At 39.7% G+C, this 25309-nt stretch overlaps 1 protein-coding gene across 5 annotated transcripts in view; it reads left to right on the top strand.

Annotated features, from left to right (window-relative positions):
• The window catches only part of LOC134663508 (GTPase-activating protein skywalker), a 129231-nt gene that overhangs the window by 92660 nt on the left and 11262 nt on the right, over positions 1-25309 (top strand). For 2 of the 5 annotated variants that reach the window (XM_063519890.1, XM_063519891.1), the window contains exons 5-9: positions 10781-10905; positions 14923-15069; positions 16683-16867; positions 18601-18766; positions 21021-21113. In XM_063519890.1, coding sequence (XP_063375960.1) covers positions 10781-10905; positions 14923-15069; positions 16683-16867; positions 18601-18766; positions 21021-21113 — 716 coding nt within the window. Of the gene's footprint in view, positions 1-10780; positions 10906-14922; positions 15070-16682; positions 16868-18600; positions 18767-19408; positions 19439-19891; positions 19979-21020; positions 21114-25309 lie in introns of all 5 variants that reach the window. The other 3 variants (XM_063519892.1, XM_063519893.1, XM_063519894.1) reach the window with 3 other exon arrangements.

Raw genomic sequence — 25309 nt, 5'->3', positions numbered from 1 at the left:
GCTCATTTAATTTAATTGGTAGCGTACAAAAATTAAAAGGTGACTTTTATAAATACACAAGACAATATGTATGTCTTAATCTTCTTGCATTATAAATTATAATGTTATTCATTTCTAATTCTATACATCCTTGTTATATTAACCTTCACTTTGTGAGGTTACAATTTTGCATTAGACAAAGTAATTTACGACCTAAAATCTATCCCAATCCAGCACGTCAACCGTTTTAGTGGGCACCTTAGAGGCATCGTTAAAATTTATGTCACCACCTATCCCAATAACATAGCTATTGGGCTGCTTCAAAGGCGTTACTTTGTAAGTGCACCGAATGATTGGATAAGTTGCGCTTCTTGAAGTTTTATTTTGGTAACTGAAAAATCCCGAAAGTCAGAAGTTGTTCATAAAGGTTTTTTATTTAAACTTTGGTATAAGAAAAGTAGTCATCATAATTATGTTGATCATAATATCCATTAATAACGATGCTCCGATATAAATACAATGCCGCGCGACGCTGTGTGGCGTAAGCGCCATCGACAGTAAGGTCCCTTTTCATAGATAATGCCCCATATAGTGAAGCTCTAATTTCATAATGAATGTAATAACATCCTCAACTGTGCTGTCTTAAATAATATCGACGGACACTGCAGGATGCCTCCAGATTTCAACTTTTTTCTAAGCCATCAGTCTTAGTCCAAGCTTTTAATCTATGCTTCGTCTACCAATTTGTACTATTTGTACCTAGTAAGCTTTCCTTATTTGTAGAAATTTCTGGAACCCAGTAAGTGTAATCTCCTAATACACTTGTACTCCTATTGAGCCATCGCGTCCAGCCGACATACGTTTGCGTTCAGTTTACGGCGCCTCTCGGCCGTAAACGTTTTATGGGCGCCATCAAAGTGTGTATAGGTGTATTAGTGATGATAGCTGTGCCCTTGGGAATACCTACCTGGAAGATCATGTCAACCCAGTATCTTGAATACAGTTCTATACGTACCAGTGTGCGATATTGGAAAAGCTCTAAAAACGAAGGAAAGATAGTAAATGGCGGAAAGTATAACAACCTGAGGGAAATCAGTGTCTTAGAAGGTTTTGGATTTGAGAGTAAAAAGTTTGCATTTGGTATTGGAGAACTTAAAGAGATACTTTAAGGTTTGTCCAGAGGGCCTACCGCGAAAAACGAAAATCGAGAGAGGCAGATAAAGAAATTCCGCGGCAGGGCCTCTGATCTAGTGTCTGCAGGCGCGCCATCTTTATATATAAAATTTTAAATTATTAACAGTGATGATGTAGATTGTAGGTATCTTAATCGAGATTTTTATCAACTAGTATTTGCTTCACATATTTTTTTGTCATTGGCGAGGCTAAATACATAGTTCGGCCAGCTCCAAGTTTTCAACAATTTCGGAAACAGTCGCTGTATTTTTTTAATGGTTGTTATTGTGCGCTGTTTGATTAATAACTCACTTGACAGTAGCAACTATTTGTTTTTGCGTGTCTCAAGGACGCACGTTACCTCTAAAATATTTATTCTCACGTCGCACCTGACGCCTATTCATGACGACATCATACACATTTAAATTTACTATATAAATAACACTTAAACTACATATGGTAGTTCATTTTGTGTGAATTATCTTGTTAGAAACCATAACCATAGTTTTATTTTTAATTTAAAAATATTAGTACAATAAAAAAATAAGAACAAACGGCGTACTTAATTCCTTAAGGTAAGGCGTTAAGGGGTTCTGCTGTCTTTTGCTAATTTATTCAGTAAAAATAAGGTCATTAATAAAGGCCTTTTTACTTACCTGCTTCATAAGTTCATAGTCCAATTTAATATTCTAGATACTTTCAGTCCTCTCATTGAAATAGAAGTTTGCCTTACATATGTGTGTTGTTATCAGATATCGTGGGTTCAAACTTCGTTAGTGCTGTATAGAGTAGAAAAAAATCGTTGCTGAAATAGATGGGAATGTAATAAACGGGTTTTGTCAGATATTTGAGCGGTTTGTAGTGTAAGTTATCGACAAATAGAACCTTCGACAGAAAACTTCCTCGGAGTAGTGTTAATATGTGTTAACGGAACAGGAAGGGACCAAACATAAATATATAAACCTCATTTATAACATTTTATATTCCACGCGCAAATGTCACGAGCACGTGAAGACGGGCGCGGCCTGCGGGTATCCAGCTGTTTTCCTGAATTGAATGCAATAACTTGTTTTATCGCCGATCCGTTTATTACTGCCATGAAGCCATGATCAATGGACAGGACATATGTACTCGTATTTGTGCAAAAAGGTCATATTCATTCTTCTTAGTCATTACTCTCGTTTATAAGGATCGTAACCGAAAATATCCGGGAGTCCTCGTCGGCGATGGCGGGATAACTTGGACTCCTTCTTGAGAGGCTGGTCAGGTATAGCGCTAAATAGAGTCGAGTGGAAGAAGAGGGGAGAGGCCAGAGGATAGTCCCAGCAGTGGGACACAGTGGGCTCTGAATAATAATATTAATGGACAACTAAACCTCACGATACTGCATTTGTTTGTATCGTTCGAGTCATAATTCGTCCTTTAGAAAACAAAGATACCTATTACCTAGAGTCGGACCAAGCTAGCACTGCATGGCATTTGTAATAACAAAGTGTGGCATTATGACGTTTATAATGACACAGCCTCACTTTGTTCTGTTCAAGTCAGTGCAACGTTAGCTTTGACGAATTTTATATTAAAATAACTAAAAAGTCTAAAATCTGAAAAATAAATTAAGAAAAAGGATAAGGTGGTGGTACTGGTGCTCAACGCGGTCCCAGTACATGTCATCTTGAAACTTAAGTCATTGTCAATAGAGGTGGCAGCAGGGTGTCGTCTATTAGGCATTAGCATGTCGAGCACTAGTACTACCACCTTAATACGACAAGACAATTTCTCCATTTCTCATTGTAATAAGATTTAAATTGAATCTTGCAAAGTATCGGTTTTTGCATTACATTATAACCTTGGAAGAGTCTGCTCTTCAGTCTTTGAATAGGGAAAATCGTTCCGAACTCTCACCAGTTTAAAAGCAAGTGGTGCTTAACTTTTCTATAAAGTCTACATTTTTATTCAACCGTGAAAAACTGCTCTGTCGGTTTAAAAATCCGGACAAGTGCGAGTCGGACTCGCCCACCGAGGGTTCCATACTTTTTATTAGTATTTGTTATTATAGCGGAAACAAAAATACATCATCACGATTCATGACATACAGCCTGGTGACAGACAGACGGACAGACAGACGGACGGACAGTGGAGTCTTAGTAATGGGTCCCGTTTTACGCTTTGGGTACGGAACCCTAAAAATTAATCCGATTTGCAAGTCAAATTCTTAATGTCATCGTCACCAAACGGGATTGGAAGAAAGAAATGTTCTGGAAAATTTCGATATTGGTTTTATTTGAATGCGCTGAACGGAAAATTGCGGGACCCGTATTGATTCGATATGGATGAGTGCCGACCGCCCCTTGTGCATTATTGAGTTTATTAGATTTTAACACATTTCTCATTCAACAATGACTTAAGTATTCAAAATTATGTGTAGTGAAATGTTATTAATAGTCCCAGTCAGCAACGTTTACGTTGGATTCATTACAACTAATTAATTCCATATTACCCTTTGCGCTGCGCAGTCGGGTAGTTTGTTATCAAGATCAAATGATTTAAGTGCCGTTACATATTTCGCTGCAAAAATCGTATCATCTACAAATATGCCTATTATGCCTACCTCGCCTTATAAACTTTCGATCAAGTACAGTGCAATCGGTATAGAGACCAAGAATAAATGGAGCCTTGCCCCTAGAGGCCGAAACCGTGATTGAGTATGAGACCAAATTCTAGCGAAATCTCACACTGGCGATATAGGCTCCGTAAACTATAGGGGGCAACAGTAAGAGCCGTCAGATTTTTGGCGCGAGACGTAAATGTGTCGTTTATGCTTCCGATGCCCACAAGATGGCAGATCGTACCGACGAGAACGGTGGGTAGATGGTAGCACTTGCTTTGGCAATGCACATATGTTTCCGAGTCAGGCCACAAGATGGCAGACCCAACGCGGTCCCTATAGCCACCGAAGTGATGTAATAAAAGAATGTGGCTACTTACACAGTAGAAAGCAATGGGCATGGATGATATACGATACGCGGGAGCATCTGGCAGTGTGTTTGCTCGGCAATAAATATGCCCGACTATAAATGTCCGCGCTTGTTTATTGTAGCGGTCCGAAGCTAAGCTTGGCTCTTTAGAGTCTAGAACGTTTTCTTTCTAGACTTTGTAATGTCAAAAACAATATGCTGTTGTTTTGTACTTGTGGAAGTCCAATTCCTCCTTCCTCCTCCTTCTCCTTTATGAGCTCACGTCACGTCTCATCCCCTGTGCTCCAAGCAAGGGCGTCGCCATACCAAATATTATAGGGAGCGGGGGGCTCGTTGTTAAAGGCCTGTATTGTCTAAAATATGTATAATTTTATGATTCTGAGTATGAGGGTTTGTAAAGTATTTATTTAAGCATTAATTCCGATTACAAAATAATTTTAAATGTTTATATAAAACGCATCATTGACCCCAGACACTTTTTGAAAAACTGGGAGTTGTTACAACTTACCCCGTAATTGGGGCTTGTTGTAACAGTTTTAGGAAAAAGGCCGGTATTTTCTAAAATATGTATAATTTTATGATTCTGAGTATGAGGGTTTGTAATCTAAGCACTAATTCCGATTACAAAATAATTTAAAATGTTTACGCATCTTTTACACCCGACATTTTATGAAAAGCTGGGAGTTGTTACAACTTACCTACCCCGTAAGTTTTACAATACCCGGTCGAAATAGAGCTCGTATGCACATACACTCGCTTCCATGTCTGGCGGGGCAATGGCGGTGTTTACATTATTCCTCGAGTTATAAGAAAGTCATTCAGCAAAAAAAATTACAATGTTTTTAATTCCCCGTCAAATTGAGCGTTACTACTTACCCCCTGTTACATTAAGCCCCTGGCTCCTCTACCTATACAATGTATGCCCCACCTCCCTTTCCTTCCCTTCAGCCATTTAGTAAAACGGACTAAAGAAGACACTAACTTGCGGCACAGAAGTCACCGTGAAGCCATGAATAAGTGAACAATACCGTTTTCAGTACGTTCACCTTATGCTGAAACTTTTATGTAACCTCGTTCCGGCCGAGATCGTTGTACTGTGCCTACATTGCCTATTCAAACACGCTAAATATAGGCAGGCTTTTACCAGATCAACGGGGAGGGAAGGTTAATGTAATTCGAATATAAAAATATACACCCATAAATAGGCTGGCTAATAAATATCCTATAGGAAGTATATGTATACATCCCAAACGACTTGTCAGACCGAATGTACACGTTACTTAGGTACAGTCGCCATCAAATATATCGGAGCGGTCGAGGCGGTCAAAAATATCTGAACACACTCTAACGTCTTGACAACAAAGGCGTGTTCAGATATTTTTGAGCGCCTTGGCAGCTCCGATATATCTGATGGCGACTGTACATGTTTCTGAAAGATTTTATACATATCGGTTATCGGCTATACATTTTTAGGGCTCCATACCCAAAGGGTAAAACGGGACCCTATTACTAAGACTCCGCTATCCGAGTCCGTCCGTCCGTCCGTCGGTCTGTCACCAGGCTGTATCTCACGAACGGTGATAGCTAGACAGTTGAAATTTTCACCGATGATATATTTCTGTTGCCGCTATAACAGCAAATACTAAAAAGTACGGAACCCTCGGTGGGCGAGTCCGACTCGCACTTGTCCGGTTTTATTCTACTACCACGAGATCTAATTGCAGTAAAATTACCTTTACCTGTTCTAATAACCATAACGAAAAACCTTACTTTAAATACTTACTTACTTTAAATAATAGGTATTACTTACCAAAGGGAACAAGATTCCATTACCCAATCACGGTCAATTTGTATGAGAATTGCGTACTACCCGTTCTTTAGTCAGTTACGGGCTATAAAAGGGATCCTTTTGATATTTCCTGACTGATTCCCATCGCCCACTAAACGACCGACTCTGTTCACTATGAATAAAGGGGTCCAGGGCCCACAGATTACCAGTTCGCCGGACGATATCAGCCTGTCAGTTGTTCGGAGCTGCCAAATTTTGCTTTTAACTGACAGGCCCCGTGGGCCCCTTGCTCGCTTTCGTGTAGTTCGCGTTTCTGTTGTGATCATTTTGATTTTAGACTATTCGAGAAGAATAATCATGAATCATTACAGGTCACGGGCAATCTTGGCCACTCTGGGACCTCTTTTAGCTTAAAGGAGGGTAATAAAAAGACACAGGGTTTTCTCCAACCTCATAAACTAATTCATAGAATAATTTCATAAATAAATAGTTCAGTGTTATAATTATATTGAATGATGATGAGATATTCACCGTCACGTACCGGAAGGCGCAGCGTGGGTAGACCCCCCACAAGGTGGACTGATGACCTGGTGAAGGTCGCGGGAATCCGCTGGATGCGGGTGGCGCAAGACCGGTCATTGTGGCACTCTTTGGGGGAGGGCTATGTCCAGCAGTGGACGTCCACTGGCTGATATGATGATGATGATGATGATGAGTATACTCAGCTCACGCTAATACTGGTCACTCGATGTGAACGGTTGGCGTTTGTAATATCCCAGTCGGGGCCGTTCGGGTAAATTGCGTTTCGGACGCGTTAATAGTTTTGACGGTGACTCCAGGGATCTCCCTTTATACCAGCCCTCAGATTAAAGGAGGCCTAATTGGCGTAGAGCCTAAAATAATGATGGCGAATTTAGTTTTCCAGTTTCTATGTTGTATTCTGAAGCTTCGTGTAATCGCACTTTCTTCCCGATTGAGATGGTTTGATGCTTGTATTATTATGCCAAGCAGTATTTAGCTAGGTAGCTTTTGGGCGCCATGTTTCAAACGTTATATATTAAAAAGAAAATTAATCTTTTAATGCCCATGAAATAGCCAAGGTAGTGAGTTGAAGCCTCCTTGACGTTCAATTATTCTGATTAGCCTCTAGCGTCCCCCGGGTCCAGTATTAGAAAATTACCTCCAATGAAATTTAAATATTTTTTTCATCATACTTGCTCGAAAAATACCTTTTTTCATGCAGGTGTACTGAAGGATAAAGGCCTATATTGTTCCCGCGGGAGTTATGGATTGTGAAAAAAAAACTATAACTCCCCACGTTGCACAATGTACTATTAAATGGAACAGAGTTGCTTTTGTTTTGTTTTGTTCGATTTTAAAACGAATCAAATTCAATTCTAAATATTTTTAATACCATTAATTCAAATTTGACTTAATTCATAACATTAGTTGAAGTTAGCGTCAAACGGCATCCGTGGCCGACATGGCCGCGGTATGTAGCCCACTTCTGAAGTCCAATCGGGTAGGAACAATGGCGTCCAATTACTGAACCTGCGAGCCCACTTGGCTCGTCATTGTGCTTACATTGCGATAGGCACTCTGATACTCCTGATAGAGCCACAGATTGTTTATTGCCCATCGCCAGGCGTGGCTCACTCCGCGATTTCGTCGCTTTGCTGCAGGTAGCTAAAAGTACATCCGTTCGGCCCCAATTTTGGGGTTTGCCATAAGCCGCGCGTGGCGCTGTCGCCACCTAGCGGCCATATCTGTGCTGATCTTAACAGACGCGTTTTGTTAGGGAGTGAGTCTTCTGTACCTAGTACTATTATTTATTCTGTGCCACCGCGCATAATAACCGTATGTGACATTCGCACGCTCATTCCCACCATACCTTACCCATTTCATGCAAATTCCAAATTGGACTGATTTTCCAAGGATTTAATTTTCCCGTTGCCAGGGAGGATTTGAGATTACCTATACTGAATAACTTTTACAATGGAACCAAACCCAAAATCGCGAAAAAATAAGTTACCTTCCCATAGAAAATGGACTAAATTAGGTTTTCCGCGATTTCGGGGTTGGTCCCATTACACATTTTACACACACATTCACACACGCACACACATTTCACATTTATTATACATTTTCGTAATTCAGAGGGGGAGATTTTATTTTAATTTTCGGTGAAATTGCGCTTATATTGTACATAATGGGGAACATTTATCTACCAAATTTTATTGAAATCTGACGGGAAGAAAAGTGCTCCACATCTGACAGCTGATGATCGTGCATTCTCTCTCTCTTTTGGCTCTCGAGAGATAAAAGTAAGTAGGTACTTTATAATCTGGAGGTAGCCCTCAAAACATGATCGGGGAGGAGTGAGCAAGCAATAAACGAGGAATTTTCTTTGCACCATGGCACAGAATAAATAATAGTACTAGGTACAGAAGTCTCACTCTCTAACAAAACGCGTCTGTCACGATCAGCACAGATATGGCCGCTAGGTGGCGACAGCGCCACGCGCGGCTTATGGCAAACCCCAAAATTGGGGCCGAACGGATGTACTTTTTACCTGTAGCAAAGCGACGAAATTGCGGAGTGAGCCACGCCTGACCATGGATATCTTTTCTTATACATTTTGATCGTATGAGGTTTCTGCTACACGCTGCCGGGGGGTAATATCCTTTCTGAATAGCCAAGTATAACACCTACCTACCTACAGACAGAGCTTTCATATAAACGTAGATATTGTAATATAATATGATTACGGCGCTGGAGGGTTAAGTGAGTCCGCGGGCGGTACAGCGAACGGAAAATTGCATTAACACTGAGTTTGGCTCGCTCGGTGTCACAGATTACTGGATACTATGACAGACACGGTACCGTTACATGAGAAGTACCTACACATGTTCACTCAGTTACTTGATAGCTGGCGCGATGACGATGACCCAAAATTAGTCTTAAAAAAAAAACTTATGTCTAGGTATACAAAAGTTTCGCCAAACTGTAGACAGTTTGTTCGCGAATAGTGCGCTCTCAATTGTTTTTATAAGTAAGTACTAAGTACTTTATGCGTTATACCTACAGAGTACAGTACAAACTGTTATGTTATACTATTCTTAGTTTAAGTCTTGGCCTCTTAGGTACACAATTTTGTTCGGTCCTGCGCGGATTCACGGCAGCTTTCGTATATTAATATTTCTTAATAAGAATAGACGTCATACTCTCTTCGTCTAAACATTATATGACATTTATGTCACTTTGTTAGTCTGTGCCGGAAAGAGAAGAGTCATAGCTTGTATTGGTTCCCATAATATAGGTACCACCGCTCTTCTCATTCCGCACAAACTCTACCAGCAATTAATTTAATTGAGCAATATGTTACTACTTACACACTATTATTCTAAAGTTTTTGTCACATGCTACAGTTGCGAGCAAAAATTAACGTTGTGTTGTTGTTCTTCTAGAAGAAATGACTTTACTTACGGCTCTAAAACCTACGTAAGATCAAATAATTGAATGGCCTATCTACGAGATCAGTAATCTGCATCGTTGGTGCAAAATTCCCGCTACATTTTGTTGCAGAAAATAAAGATATTACTGGGCTTTAGTGGTCGTGTCCGACGGAGTTATTAACGAAGCTTTAGGTATTAACGTCGGGTAAGCCTTAATATACTGCCAAGTACTTACTACTATTAAACTATAAGAGCCTTTTAATTAAATTCAGTTTAGTTTTGTAACCATACTATCCATATTAATATTATAAACGCAAAAGTGTTTCTGTCCGTTACCTCTTCACGCTTAAACCGCTGAACCGATTTGGACAAAATTTGGTATAGAAAGCATATTAGAGAATTTCGTCTTCGTCAATAATCATCATTATCATTCCAGGCAGATGAAATCGCGGGCAGAAACTAGTATTTTATAAGGGATTAACATGGGTGAATCTATTTGGAATAGTAAATGTTGTCTGGATCTCTACTCAGATATTTAATGAGGATTTAATGGTTTATAGCCTCACTTCACCTCACAAAAATGTGTTTACGCAAAATTTCATCGAAAATTATCTCTGTTATTTGTTTTGTCGGACTATTTTTCGCTTCTGTTTGGTCTAGATTACGATCTAATCGTATGCACTTGTTTTCACTTTCGCGATACAACCATCTATTATCTAACCAGACATGATGGCACGAGTTTAAAATTATTTACAAAAGGCTCACAAAGAAACGTAAAATTAACGCACTTATGATACCAGTTTCATCTTTTTATCAGTGCGTATAGCTTGCATACATGAAGATATGCTAAAGGGGCCCACTGATTACCAGTTCGCCTGACGATATCTGCCTGTCAGTTAAACGCAAAGTTTGACAGTTCCGAATAGCTGACAGGCTGATATCGTCCGGCGAACTGGTAATCAGCGGGCCCCTTAAGACCACTGGGCTCACTTGTGAAATTTGATTATGATGTCATTCTGATACGTGAGGAGGGAAAATATGCATGATTTTATTAAACCTCAGACCTCAAATCGACTTTCAACTAGCTAGATTTTAGGGTTCCGTACTTAAAGGGTAAAAACTGGACCCTATTACTAAGACTCCACTGTCTGTCTGTCTGTCTGTCACCAGGCTGTATGTATCTCATGTATAGCTAGGCAGTTGAAATTTTCACAGGTGATATATTTCTGTTGCCACTATAACAAGAAATAGCGAGCGAGTCCGACTCGCACTTGTCCGGTTTGTAACGGTTGGTCTCTAATTCCTGCGCCAAAAATCGTATCGAATAATGTACGTAATCGTAAAATTAATATCGAATAATGTTTGCTGGGAAGAGAACTCTTATTTATTGAACTTGTTCGTTGTTACAGAGGAGGAATGCTACCACTGCATGGCATCCCTGGTGGCGTCCAAGGAGAAGATGTTCATCACACAGACCAAGCTGCTCAACGAGGTCACCTGGAAAACGGTCATGCAGATAGCCAAGAAACACGCCGTGAGTAACGCTATTGATACTGCATGTATAATACTGTATAGTTATCTCCATTTCTAACTTGGAAACTGTATGCAATGGATTAAACTGTGTATTCTTCCCATCCTGTCCCACGGAGCACAGACTTGGTCCTTGACAAAAGTTCAGAAATCCATCCTCAAGGTTTCTCAACGCGCCATGGACATTGGACATGGAGCGTTACTACGCTCTCTCGGCGTGAAGTTGACCGATTGCATCAGAAACACTATACTACGCTCCAAAACCCAAATAGCCGCCAAGCTGAAGTCGGACTGGACGGTACACGTTCGCCGTATGCCAGATGACCTGTGGGCTAAATCAACTTACCAATTGGGCCCCACAAAATCGAACTCGAGATCGCTGAAAACCACGACAGCGTTGGCCAAATGACCTCGACGCCTTTGACAAGAACTGGTGGGTGACGGGTCAAGACCGGGATTCGTAAAAAAAATTCGGAAAGGGAGGAGGGAGGCCTTTGCCTAGCAGTGGAACACTCTAGGCTCATATAAATAAATAAATAATAAAAATTGTAGTCGAGTCTCATGAGGATACACATTACACAGGTACAAACAGCATCACTCTTGCGTTTTGTAATAAGGTTTATGGTATCTATACATAAAGGGTGAGTACTATTAAATTGTCGCTAACATATTCCGTTTTTTTTTCTAGACTCTCAACCTTTTTGGTAAAACTTATTATATATATCAAAATTAGAATGTATTGGCATCTTTTATTCTTAAAAAAAACATTCACTTGTATTTGTCTTTCAAGATGTCGTCAAAAGAAAAAAGCGTGCGCGATTTAATTTTGCAAAAATTTACTATGAATCCCTATATATCTACTTTGGAACTTGCAAAATCGTGCAATACAACTCGGAGAACAGTGCAAAGGACCATAAAAAAGCTAAAACGAGGTAAAACTACTGAAAGAAAGCAGCGAGAGGGTCATCCGACAAGAAAACGGAACAAAAAGTTGGAATCAAAGGTGTGTAAGCTGTTTGATCAAAATCCGGCTATTTCGTCCCGAGATGTGTCCAAAAAAGTTGGAACAAGCCAAAGCAATGTACAAAAAATAAAAAAAAACTGCGGTATTGTTACATACAAAAAACAAAAAGCTCCGAAAAGAACGGTTGATCAGTATAATCGAGCAGTTCGACGTTCTAGATTATTGTACGCCTTGTTTGTTCAAAATACAGCAGGTTGCTTAATCATTGATGACGAAACGTATGTAAAGGCTGATTTCAATTCAATACCAGGCAATCAATACTTTTCTTCCCGCAACGTCTCGGGTCTGCCTGAATCAGAAAAAGTGATTCCAGTCGAGAAATTTGCCAAAAAGTTCCTCGTGTGGCAAGCGATATGCCAGTGCGGTATGAGAAGTTCGCCTTTTGTAACCACTGGCACAATTAACACAGATATTTATATATCCGAATGCCTAAAGAAAAGGTTGTTGCCACTTATTAAAAAGCACAATTGTTCGACATTATTTTGGCCGGATTTGGCAAGTTGCCATTATTCATCTAGAGCTATGGATTGGTATAATTTGAATTCTGTCGATGTTGTACCAAAGGGATTAAATCCGCCAAATTGCCCAGAATTACGGCCGATAGAAAAATACTGGGCAAATATAAAAACAAAATTGCGGAAAACATGCCAACCGGCCACATCATTGCCCGATTTCAAAAGGAAGTGGATTAAATGTACTAAACTTATCACAAATGATTCCGTGCAAAATTCTATGAGTCGGGTCAAGAGTAAAGTCCGAGAATTCTCACGTCGTGCTTTAGACAAACAATAAAACGGTTTTAGCTCGCCTATTTTATCATAAACTTACCAATAATAAACATTTTTGAATTTTATTGTATATTATTTTATTGTATAAAATTTTATTCAAATTGCGACAATTTAATAGTACTCACCCTTTAGATATATTAAAAAGGGTATTAAAGTCTTAATTTGCTCGACATATATGTGAGGCCCCTTTTACATATTTACATAATTCCACTAGATCCAACCAAAGCTTTGCCAAAGTAGCACAGTCAACAACAACAAAACTACCTAAAAAAACCTTACATTTTATATTAAAATTTAAATCTGCCCATTTCCATTTCTCTTGAATATAATTATCATTAATATATGTTAATGCATGAAACTCAAACAAAATTATGCAAATGATGGAAAATTAATGACACCATTTATTAATTAGTTCTCCGTATAAATTCTGCTGAAGCCTTTTAATCAAAACCTACATAATATTCACATAAAAAGAATTCCTCAAAATAAAACCTACATTATGTAGTTTTTATCAAAGAAATTCCAACACATTGCACACAACAATATCGCTAGGAGGGTTTGTTGTGCAGAAACGATTTGAATTGCATCAGGCTGTTTCCAGGTCATCTACACCGAGCTAGTACCTATATTAGAATCTCAAACAAAGGCTAGAGGCATGTCACATATGACGATAACTTGAGGCGATATGACCGTATCTGGTCAGAAGGACCAAGGGTTATCCTTGCATACAGGGTGAATGGTGTAAAAGTACTTAATTGAATTTGTTTTGTTAGGCATCAAGATGTCGATTTTAGGGATTAGAAATATGGATTATATAAACTCGGAAGAGAAATACATGTAGAATCCATCTAAACTAACTTTGCACCGACTGTAATAGTAATAGAACAAAGCGATAGAGCGTCATTATAAACGTCATATTTTCATAGAAATTTGACATAATGATGACATCGTCACATTGTGTCATAGGAAACGCCATGCAAAGCCATAGCTAGGTTCGACTCTACATAACTGAGTAGACAGAGTCAGTAAATAATGTAAATAATAGATGCTATTATGAAATCTTCTATCATTGTTCAAAGAGAAATCCTTCGTTTAGTTATTTTTGTTTATTAATATATTTTCCCTAACGCCCCAACGACCAAAACTAAAAACTAGTGCCTCCGTCAACTCATGGGATTAGTTGTCAAGCGGACCCAAGGCCCCCATGAGCCGTGGCAAAATGCCGGGATAACGCAAGGAAAAAAGAATATATTTTCCCTCAACAAACTTTTGTTTTTTCACCCTGTAGACCCCACTTACATATCTTTTGATTGTGCGCTGTAAGTCGTAATAGCGATGCTATAAATTATGAACCGGGGTGAACGGCACGCGACCAAATCGATATGCTTTGAACTCGGTGGGGGTTGAAACCTCGTTCTAGGTCGCAGTGGAGAGTGGGAACTGCAATGATTACTTACATGGAAACAAATCTATAATTAGTTTATTTACTTACCAGGTTCTTCAACCAGGAATGTTGCTGTTGACAGCAGAGTTGAGCAGAGAGATTTTGTTCATAACCTTTTAAGAAGTTACTGTCAGAATAGGCCTTCGGGCGAGAAGGAAGGTCTCCGTTACAGCTTGGACTAAAATGCTTACGTGTATATCCGGCTGTTCATTTGATGTCTTCTACAAGTCGCGTTTTTCAACCGATTCTCGTGAATTTGTGTGAGCAGGTTCAATAAATATAGGTATACCTCTAGAAGTTCTGCAGCTAATAAAATTATGGGGGTTGACGCGGTATACCGCTCACAGAGCCATAGTCTAAGGCGCTGCGCTATTCAAAGATTGCGTATTTTATTTATACCTCATTTAAAAACCCATAAAATTCATAAAACTTTACTGATTTAGTAAAATTATGTTTTATCCCTTTACGGCTATTCATAAATTACGTCATTTCAAATTAGGGGGGGGGGGGGTCTGGACATCGGATGATGGTAGCATGACGTAGGAGGAAACGGGGTCATTCGAAGCATGATTTTTGGATAATTTTAGGGGGGGGGGGGGGTCAAAAATCTATGAAGTAATATATGGACAGCCCCTTTCTTACAAATACATAAGTCAAAATGACAGATTTTTAGCTAATTAAGGTTTGTAGTGCGTTTATGAATAAGGGGTTAAGATTTTTAGTCGTATTTTTATTTTTCTAATATTTGATGTATGATGGTTGCAGAAGTCAGCGGCGCAGCACCTCTCGAGGCTATCGGGCGCAATTGGGCCGGAGCGGATCTACGCTGACTGGCAGTGGTGGATCCTCGCGGCGCTGCCCTTCCCCCACCTCGTCAGGGTGCTCGACTGCTTCTTCCACGAGGGCATCAAGGTAAACACCACCAGACCCCATCGGCCCACCACACCGGCAGTGGTGGATCCTTGCGACGCTACCCTTCCCCCGCCTCGTCCTTCCACGAGGGCATCAAGGTAAACACCACCAGGCCCCATCGGCCCGCCACACCGGCAGTGCTAGATCCTCGTGGCGCTGCCCTTCCCCCATCTCGTCAGGGTGCTCGACTGCTTCTTCCACGAGGGCATCAAGGTAAACTCCACCAGGCCCCATCGGCCGGCCACACGAAGTTTGACCTCTCTGTAGCAGCTACTTACGAATTCGTAAGCGCGACAGAAAGGCTAAACTACTTTCGTGGCTCGCGGTAGCCTTCCAGGTCCCATCGACCAGACACACCGGGCCTACACGTCCATAAACTCTTCAGATGCTAGACGCCACGCCACGCGCTACTCTGTAGGCTGAGCCTGTGCTCAGCACTGCAGCAGGGTAGGGCAGGGTTTTTTTTCTGTGTTAATTAAAAAGGGACGGGTAGTCCATCTCTTGGGTGAAATACTGTTGCGCCACTCCTGTGCTGGGCCTCATCATAGGCCTTTTCGTGTATATCAGACGATTTATGGTGTAACACCGTTTTTGATGGCTGAATAGACCGATGCGAGATCGACATGGTCTACCACAGGTCTGACAAGGTCTGCTGGGCCTACTGCTCTATCTTTAAGTACGACAGTCAAAAAAGGAAACCGTTACGAGGCATTTACTTACAGCGGAAACTGAGTCACTTTTTAATGGGAATTCTTACAAAGTGGCCCATTTTTATTGCTTTTAGCCATATTTTATTTATTACGCCTAGTTAATTGTCATCGCGCTATTAATAACAACCTTGAATACGCCAGCAAGAAACATGTCGTTTCGATTAATTGTACTTATAACTACTTGTTTTACTGCTAATGAAATATAGTAATAAAATATTAACTTCCTGTGTAGTTCCGGATACATTAAATCCACCACAGTAACAATCCAATCCAATCCACGGTAACAATTAAATTCTCTTTTATTTATGCATCCATTGACAATAAAACTTTTATATCGAATTTATGTGTAAGATTAACCTATAAGTAAGATTAAGTTTCAAGTTCAAGGATTTAATTTAATTCTTTTTACAATGTTCGCGTGAGGGATTACACATATTTCAAAATATAAATAATTAAATGTATGTATGTATGTATGTAAACACTTTATTGTACATAAGACAGGTTAAATTACAATGGAACAAAAAAATATATATAATGTACAAAGGCGAACTTATCCCTATAAGGGATCTCTTCCAGTCAACCTTTGAGCAATTGTAAATATAAATAAATGTATTGTAAATATAAATAAATTTGTATATTTTATGCTTATCTCTGATTTAAAAATAACGAAATCATACTTACCCAATAATTCCCGGCTTCAACATTGAGTCGGTATCAATTATTACTCACGGCAAAATTTTCAAATATGGCGAGTATTGGGTGCCAGCCATATTTATCTATTTCACTCGTGTAAGTAAAGTACACCAATGTTTTTCTTAGTTTATAAAAAGAGACCGCAGGCGTCCTTTCTACTTATACCTATATTAACTGCAAAAAACTTACATAATATTTCTCCTTTTCCAGGTGTTCTACAGGGTGGCGCTAGCGATCCTGATCCTATTCCACAAGCACTCAACGAACCAGAGCTCGGACTGGTACGCCGAGGCGACCAAAAATGGCGTCGACCACGCCATCGACAAGTTCTGCAGAAACATGCCCGCCTCGCCGACGAAGCTGCTGCGGACCGCGTTTAGTATTAGGGCTTTAAGGTGAGATCCCACTTCTGATATCGTACTCTAGGGACAGGGCCTACCGCGACGTGTTGCCTCTCTGTCGCACTTGTAAATTTTTACGTAAGTGTGACAGGGAGGCAACACGTCGAACGTGGTTTGCAGTAGGCTCTCAGTTCGGAGGTAACCAAGAGTAGCGTGGATACAATCATCGACAAGTTCTGCAGAAACATGCCCGCGTCGCCGAAGCTGCTGCGGACCGTTTAGTATTAGGGCTTTAAGGCGAGATCCCACTTCTGATATCAAACTCTAGGGACATTTCCGAGATGACCAAAAACCGCGTGGATCAAGTGATCGACAAGTTTTGTAGAGACATGTCCGCCTCGCCGACGAAGCTGCTGCGGACCGCGTTTAGTATTAAGACTTTAAGATGAGATCCCACTTCTAATATAAAACTCTAGGGACTGTTCGGAGGTAACCAAGAATGGCGTGGATACAGTTGACAAGACAGACAAGTTCTGCAGAAACATGCCGGTGTCGCCGACGAAGCTGCTGCGGATTGCGTTTAGTATTAGGGCTTTAAGGTGATATCCCACTTCTGATGTCAGACTTTAAGGACAGTTTGGAGGTAAACAGGAATGGCGTGGATACAGTCATCGATAAGTTCTGCAGAAAAATGCCCGCATCGCCGATGAAGCTGCTGCGGATTTCGTTTAGTATTAGGGCTTTAAGGTGAGATCCCTCTTCTGATAATTTACTCGTTATCCTCTACGGTCTTCCTGTCACAATACGAGTATCTCTCTATTTAGTTAAGTAGATATCACCACTCTTGAATAGTGACGTAATTGACAGACCATTGGCAAATTTGATTATCATCACTAAAATCGGATACCTATTTGTGTTTATGTTGGTATCAGGAAAATCTTCCATGAATAAAGAAGCAGCATTAACTAAGTCACGTCTAATCGTAGGTACTAGCACTCAATGAACCAGAAGTCACGCCAAGCACGCGCCTCGAGATCTGATTGAACAAGATGTCGTTCTTCAGTTAACACACTATCTGATTGGCAGTTGTTCACAATCTGATCGCATCTTGATCATATTCATACTTACACATGCAAAGTTCTTAAGCGGAAGGTATATTGTTGGTTATATCAGAGGGGTGTAAACTCTACCACTTCCTACTTCTCAGGTGCTTGGACTATGTCCAAGATTGAAATAATGGAAATTTGACATTATTTGACAATTAAAGGAGGTTTCTATTTTAATGTTAATGGCAGCAATTTTTTCTTAGATGTTTAGGGCTCCGTACCTGAAGGGTAAAAACGGGACCCTATTACTAAGACTCCACTGTCCGTCTGCCTGTCTGTCACCAGGCTGTATCTCGTGAACCGTGATAGCTAGACAGTTGACATTTTCACAGATGATGTATTTCTGTTGCCGCTATAACCACAAATACTAAATATAACAACAAGTACTGAACTCTCGGTGGGAGAGTCTGCCTCGCACTCGTCTGGTTTTTATTCAATAGCCTACATGAATTTAACCACAATAATTAAAAAATAATTAATAAAAGTTTTTATTTCACCTCACAAAGGATAATTTTACAAACTAAGAAAATTTTTGTTTTATATTATTTTTACAATAACCTTTGTGAGGGACTGGAGTCTGAACTAGGTTGGACCTGTATTACAAATATCCAGGCCCTCACCCCGGAAATATTCCAGGTTAAAAGAAGTCTTTATTAACACCTGTATTTGTTTTATCCACAGTTCACAGTACATATCCCGAGTGTTCATAAAGACGGAGATGACGCTGAAGTCGAAGCAGGTGATCACGGGCTCGCGGCTCGTGCGCTCTCGCTCCTCCGACAACCTGCCCACCAGCCAGAGCCAGGTCAATATACAGATGATGTCGCACACGCTGACTATACGTGAGGTGAGTACCGCTGGATACAGAATCTTGACTTATAGGTATACCATAGACAAATTAAAGACGTCAGATGTTTGTTAGTTCTTCCAGGTGAATTAGACGTCATGTACGGGGGGCTCTCCCATGGAAAATTGTTAAATGGATCAGTAAAACCTTTGTGGGTTAACGTTTTACAATCTAAAATGTAAGGGGATAAACGTCGTCGTTAATTTAGTTGGAAAAACGACTGAAGAAAGACGAGTATTTGTTTAACAAACGTTTTTGATATTTTTTGTCTATGGTTATTTTAACATTAAATTATAAATGTCGGTTTTAACTGACGTGCGTTATGGGTACCTATGTGTACCTACGTAAGTGCGCGACATTTATAGGCAAGTCGCGAATCTTTTCTCGCGTTTAAGAGCTATATATTGACCAGGTATGTTAAACCGGTATTTGTATTTTAATGTTAAAAACTACTTGTTAATATTTACTGATGACTACTCAAGCAACTCTATACAAAGAACTTTGTAATTTCGATTTAGGTTTTTGACAACTAAATGTTGGGTAGATGTATAACAGACACAACGATGTTCTAACAACACACGCACCACACGGCATACAAATATTATATATAATGATGTATACCGGTGTTTACTTGATTTGCAGAGAATGTCTGAGGAAGCGTGCAAACAAATGGTATCGTACACGACGACATTAGGCGTGGCTTTCGCTTTTCTTTCTCATTCCGTCATAATTATTAAGATTTAACAAGACTAATGTCGATTTCCTTACGCGGATCCCACTTCTGAAGTCCCCCGCGGACCGGCCGGAGACATTCTCTCACGTCTAGTCCGTAAGATACCCGTTACTTTTCTCCTCGTTTTCTCGATCACAACGTTATGTTATGTTCAGTCAGTGTGGCGAGTCGCGAATGATATCATAGTGTTATCGATGTGATCATTCAGCCCTATAACAATCATGGAACGAGCGAATCTAATAAATCATCTCATTCGCTTTGAATGTGGGATTCAGTGTTTCAGTGTGTAAGATCCCTTTTGAAGAACAGGCATGCGTGTGAGTCAGAGTGGTGACGGCCGCTCGCTAACGGTACAGCATGTGTCGTGAGTGCTAACAGTTTTTTCCCGCTAGGGCTCGCACTCGCCGGGCCCGCGCGCCCTGTCCATGGGCGTGTTCCCCATACAAGCGCTCAAGTCGCGGATATCCGACCAGAGTGAAGTAAGATAACCTAAGCCACCCGGCCGCGGCGCCGCGACCGAACGTGTTTTAGATGCACCGCTTTCCACTAGGTGTCTATATATTTTTTTTTATTATTATTTTGCCACTACGATGTCGTCGATATAATATTTCGCTTAGCTATTTATTGTAAGCTAGCGTTGCATGGTGGCTCTTTTGATGCTGTTTGAACCGTGTTACGTGGATGTTCGATGTGTGTACGGTATTTAAAATAGTCATTTTTTAGCTGCAAGTTTATTTGTCGATACGCTCATATCTCCATCGTACGTGGACCCATTCGAGGATGGTAGTTTCCCTGAAACCTCATTCCTATATATTGTTCGTGCATTTCACAAAGGGATCATTCATTAATTACGTCACACGAATTTCTAGGTTTTTTGACCCCTCCCCCCCTCCTTGTCACACTTGGCAAACCCCTCCCCCCTAGTGTGACGTCACATTTTTTCTACGAAATCGCCAAATCGAATTAAGTAAGTACCTAAGTATTATTAATATTTTATCAAAATATTTTTGACGATATAAATATTAGTAATTTTATAACCTAAAACTGCTTAAAGCAAGACAACTGAAAGAAAATTAAACGAATAAAAACGATTATCGTTTTAAAAACTTGTTATTGAAATGTACAGCGAATAAAATAATTTAAATAAATTTTCGACTGATGAAGTTAAAGTGACGTCACAAAGTTTGTGTCTCCCCCCTCCCCCATGTCACAATATGTCACATTTTCTTGACCCCCTCCCTCCCCCTAAACGTGTGATGTAATTAATGGATGACCCCAAAGGCGTTAACCATAATTTTGTATCGATAAATTTATTTTAATACTTTGCCTTTGTGATATTCAAGAACTTACAATTCGAAACACCAAAAATAGATACTCTGTTTATAAAATTTCCAGCAAAATATACCCATTTTATTGCTTTTGAATGTAGAACTTCAGTTTAAGTTCATGTCTGAGGTACAAAAACACTCCAAACACGGCAGACAAGCATCGAGTGAAGCATTTTTTGCCACATTTTTGCAGAGCCCGCGTTCCTCCCATTTGGCCCTGTGGTTCCCATTCCCTAACGCGGTGTTCGCGGATCAGAAACAGCACTCTTCAGATCTGAGACGGAAGGTTTGCCGACACTATCTTATGGGCGTAGTTAGTGGTGGTCGTAGTTGCAACGGGGCGGAGGTAGCACTTGTAACATTAGATCAAGGTGTCGCAATCGTGTACTAATATTGTCTCTTGTTATTAAAGAAGAAGCAGGTAGACAGTAGACATGCGCGAAACAGTGCTTCGAAAAGTGATGCTATATCACATCACTTTTCCGAACACGTAATGGTACACTGAGATATCACATCACTCATCACTCGAAACATGACCCGACCGTGAAACAGCGCTCGGGCGCGCGCGAGATGGCCACATTACAGCTATCTCTTACATTACACAGCGCATCTACAGCACTCTACTCTAGTGATTCTTGGCGTCTCGGATCCGTATCGGCGATCGATCTATTTATTACGCGTTGCGTTTTGTCACCTTTATGTGAAAGATTTTTTGTTAGTTCTTATAAATTATAAAATAATGTAATTATGTAATATGTATGTAAGTTTCGGAGGTAGATAATTGCCTATGGAGCTTTCCGATATAGCGAGTATTCTATAACAATGCGTACATTTTGCTCGCTTTGGTTCTGTCTCCGTAAAGTGGTTCACCATTTTTTTAATAGGTCAATCAAGTTAATGTCACCAATAGTCCGTAAAAAAGCGATTACTCACCAGCACTAATACATTATCAGAATATTGCCATAACGAAACTATTATTTACACCTTTCACAATTTAATTTAAATATATTTGCAATTTAGTTTACTCAGTCTTTATAAACAACTCGAATTTCTACAGTCAGTCTCGATATGCACTACTTCACAATTAAATTAAAGGATAAACAAGTATTAACTCGTACTTAGTTTGCCGCGAACCGCGAAAGTCAAGCAAACTTCCAAATTTGGAATCCATATTTTAAAAAAGATATAATTCTTATTGAAAAAGTCCAAAGAAGAGCCACAAAATTGGTACCGTCTCTTCGTAACCAACCATATGAAGATAGACTAAAGGAATTGGGCCTGACAACCTTGGAGCAGCGAAGGCAACGCGGTGACCTGATAGAAACGTATAAAATACTCACAGGACACTACAACGTACCCGGGTTAAGCGATATTTTTACTCGCAACATAAATGACAGACTGAGAGGACACTCTCTGAAACTGACACGGACGCAGAGTAGTAGCAACCCCAGACGACACTTCCTGTCTAACCGCGTAGTGAAAGTGTGGAACGGTTTACCCGAGTCAGTGATCAGTGCACCTTCGATAAACTCTTTTAAAAACAAACTCGATGAACACTTTCGTAGACTACAAAACACAAGTGGACATTGATGTGCACGTATCAGCTTTAAGCTGCCTGTGCATTTACATATAATATAATAATATAAACTATCAAACATTTCACAACAATAATAATAAACGGTTTTCTTTTCGTCAAATTCAAAATCGCAATTAAATTACTCCATTTGACCGCGTCCTTCTTGTATTATAAGAAACATTTCGGTCTAAGCTCTACGCGGACGCATTAGAGTTTTAAATCTATTGCAGAAAATCATATTCGTAAAAATATTAGCGAGTGACAACTTAAACCGCGGCGATCGGCCGAGCGGACCTATCCGAATAGTTCCGAAGATAGCCGAAAGCATCGCAGAGCGAGAGCGAGCGAGCACTGAGTGCGAGTGCGAGCGAGATAACAAAGCAATGATGGCATGGCGAACAAATATGACACTATCACAGGTGACATTACACATTACGCGCTCCGTGCGTAGACTTGAACTGACCGTTCATATCGGCGAGTCAATGTATTTGGAATTGAATCCATTTCGCGCGCTTCGGCCGGTCGTTGGCGCTCGCGCGCTCGGTGCGGCTCGCGTGATGTGTGATGTTTGAAGTACTGGTTGATTTCGCGGAGAGATACGTAATGCCATATTACGTATTCGAGAGATATCTCATTTGTGATATTACGAGCATTACTTACACATGTCTAGTAGACAGATGGTAGACTAAATCGTCTTAAATAATGTGAATTTAGATGTCTTATGAAAACTAAATGATTATACCATGGCAACACCAGAAACTGTTGTTAGTGCACCGTCGGTCAACACTTTCAAAAATAGACTGGATACACATTTTAGAAATTAAAAAAGTGCAAAATAAAATACCATTGCTTCGATATACACGCATCAGCTCTAAGAGCAGCTAGTATATCTAATAAAGTAATAGATAAATAGTTAAAAAATAAATAATGACTTCCGAAATCTAAAAGATTATGCCATGGCAATAGATATCTTCTAAAAACTAAAATCGGCTTTAATTATTGGGCAGGTATTAAAAAGGTCGAAATAATTAGGCGTGAACACGTGATTCTTCCTAAACCATGATCATTATTTTTATTAAGCTCAGGGAAATAAAAAAGGTAAGGTCAGATTAGGGCATGCAGTACCGGTTCCGGTACCAAGAATTTCATTTCCCGGTTCTGGGCATGGCCGGAACCGGGATTCCCGGTTCTTCCCGGTTCTCAAGATATCTTTTGATTATTTTTGAGAAATTCATTATTTTAGCGTACAATCTTTATGAATGACTTATTTTCATATAAATATTTGCATAAGAATTAATAAATGACTTATTTTATTGTAAACAAGCACTTAATTGGCGTTCCAACCTATTTTACGAAATTAACCGGCACACTGCCTCCGCCTGTAGCGTAGTCGATGCACTCAGCACTATGACGGCCTGCACGAATGCCTACTTTACTAGGTTAGTTTGTCGGGTTATTTGAGTCCCCCGTTTCATAGCACTATTATTAAATGTTATATAAAGTCCCGAGCTAAAGTACTAAAACATTACTACTATTGAAATGGGAATAAATAGTCATATGATGAGAACCGGGAAGTACCGGTACCAGGTCTTCAGTACCGGTTCTTTTGACACTATAAAATTCCCGGGAATTCCCGGGAATATGAGAACCGGGAATTCCCGGGAGCATGCCCTAGGTCAGATTGTCTAATTTTCGGCAAAATTGGAAATTAGTGGGTGAAAACTCTTTGTCGGCGATAAACTAAGTTCTAAACAGGGCTTAACGGAGAGTGCTGTAAGTCGTAGGGCAAATTTATGTTGAGCCGGAGCTGTAGATATTTTATTAGATATCACCTGTATTGTGTACTTTTTAGTTTAGCTATTTAATGTTAGATCGTGTTTTGTCTGTGTCAACCTTTTACGTTGCATGCATTGTAATTTATGTCATTGTTTTATTTGTTATCAACCATACCACATACGATTCTCATAACGAATGTTAATTTCACCATGTGGCATGGTTTTTTATAAACCTTACCTCAGTATTTGCAAACTGAAGTTTGGTTATAAGTGTTTATAAATATAAATATAAGTAGTTGTTGCGTCCGAATGTGCACATAGCACTGAGCACCCGTAGCTGTTTACTAATTCGACACGACTAACGTCAATGTTAAGTGTTTTTATATTTTATTCTTGAATTCTATTTCTAAGTAGCTCTGTCGATGTCTTAGAAACTTAGAAACAATGTTATTGGTATTAGAAATTTTACCTATTTAAAAAAATATTTTTGTTTAAATTCACGTCATTTTAGATGTGTTGGTATTGACACATTAAAAACTTATGAATTATGATATGAATTCAGTAATAATATGCAACGAATTATGACTTATTTAGAGATTTTAGAGTACCTACTAAATTGAAATGTTAATAAGGTAAATTCTGCTTTAAATAGCAGTTGTTAATTATAAAATATCATCATGTCTTAATAAAATCTCGGGCTTTACACAGTACGCAACAAGTAGGTCAAAAAAATGCCCATGTTCATTAGAAGCACGAAGACACTTCGATAGACCAGAAGACAATCTGTCTATCCATCGCTTTGCACCAAATAGTATCACAACATTAGATCTAATGAGCTCAAATCAACCATAAGTTTTTTAGTGTGTTATTTTGCGTAGATTTCACATAAGAGTTGTTTGATAAACTAACTATACTTTGTTTGTTTAAAAAATATCAGGTAAGAGTTATGTGATAAGTTTTGCAGGCAAGCTTACTCTTATATAATTTTACTAATTTACGTGATCAAATTGCGTTCACACTAAGGGTCTCCCCAGATATATCGACGCGCATTGAGCAAAATTCGATAGGAAAAAGCTTTATGTCCGCGCAATAAGAGCGAAAAAGCCCGTCGACGCGTCGCTAGAAGCCGGC

Source organism: Cydia fagiglandana, chromosome 4 (assembly GCF_963556715.1).
Source record: "Cydia fagiglandana chromosome 4, ilCydFagi1.1, whole genome shotgun sequence".
Lineage (NCBI taxonomy): Eukaryota > Metazoa > Arthropoda > Insecta > Lepidoptera > Tortricidae > Cydia > Cydia fagiglandana.
This window is presented reverse-complemented; position numbering and strand designations above follow the sequence as displayed.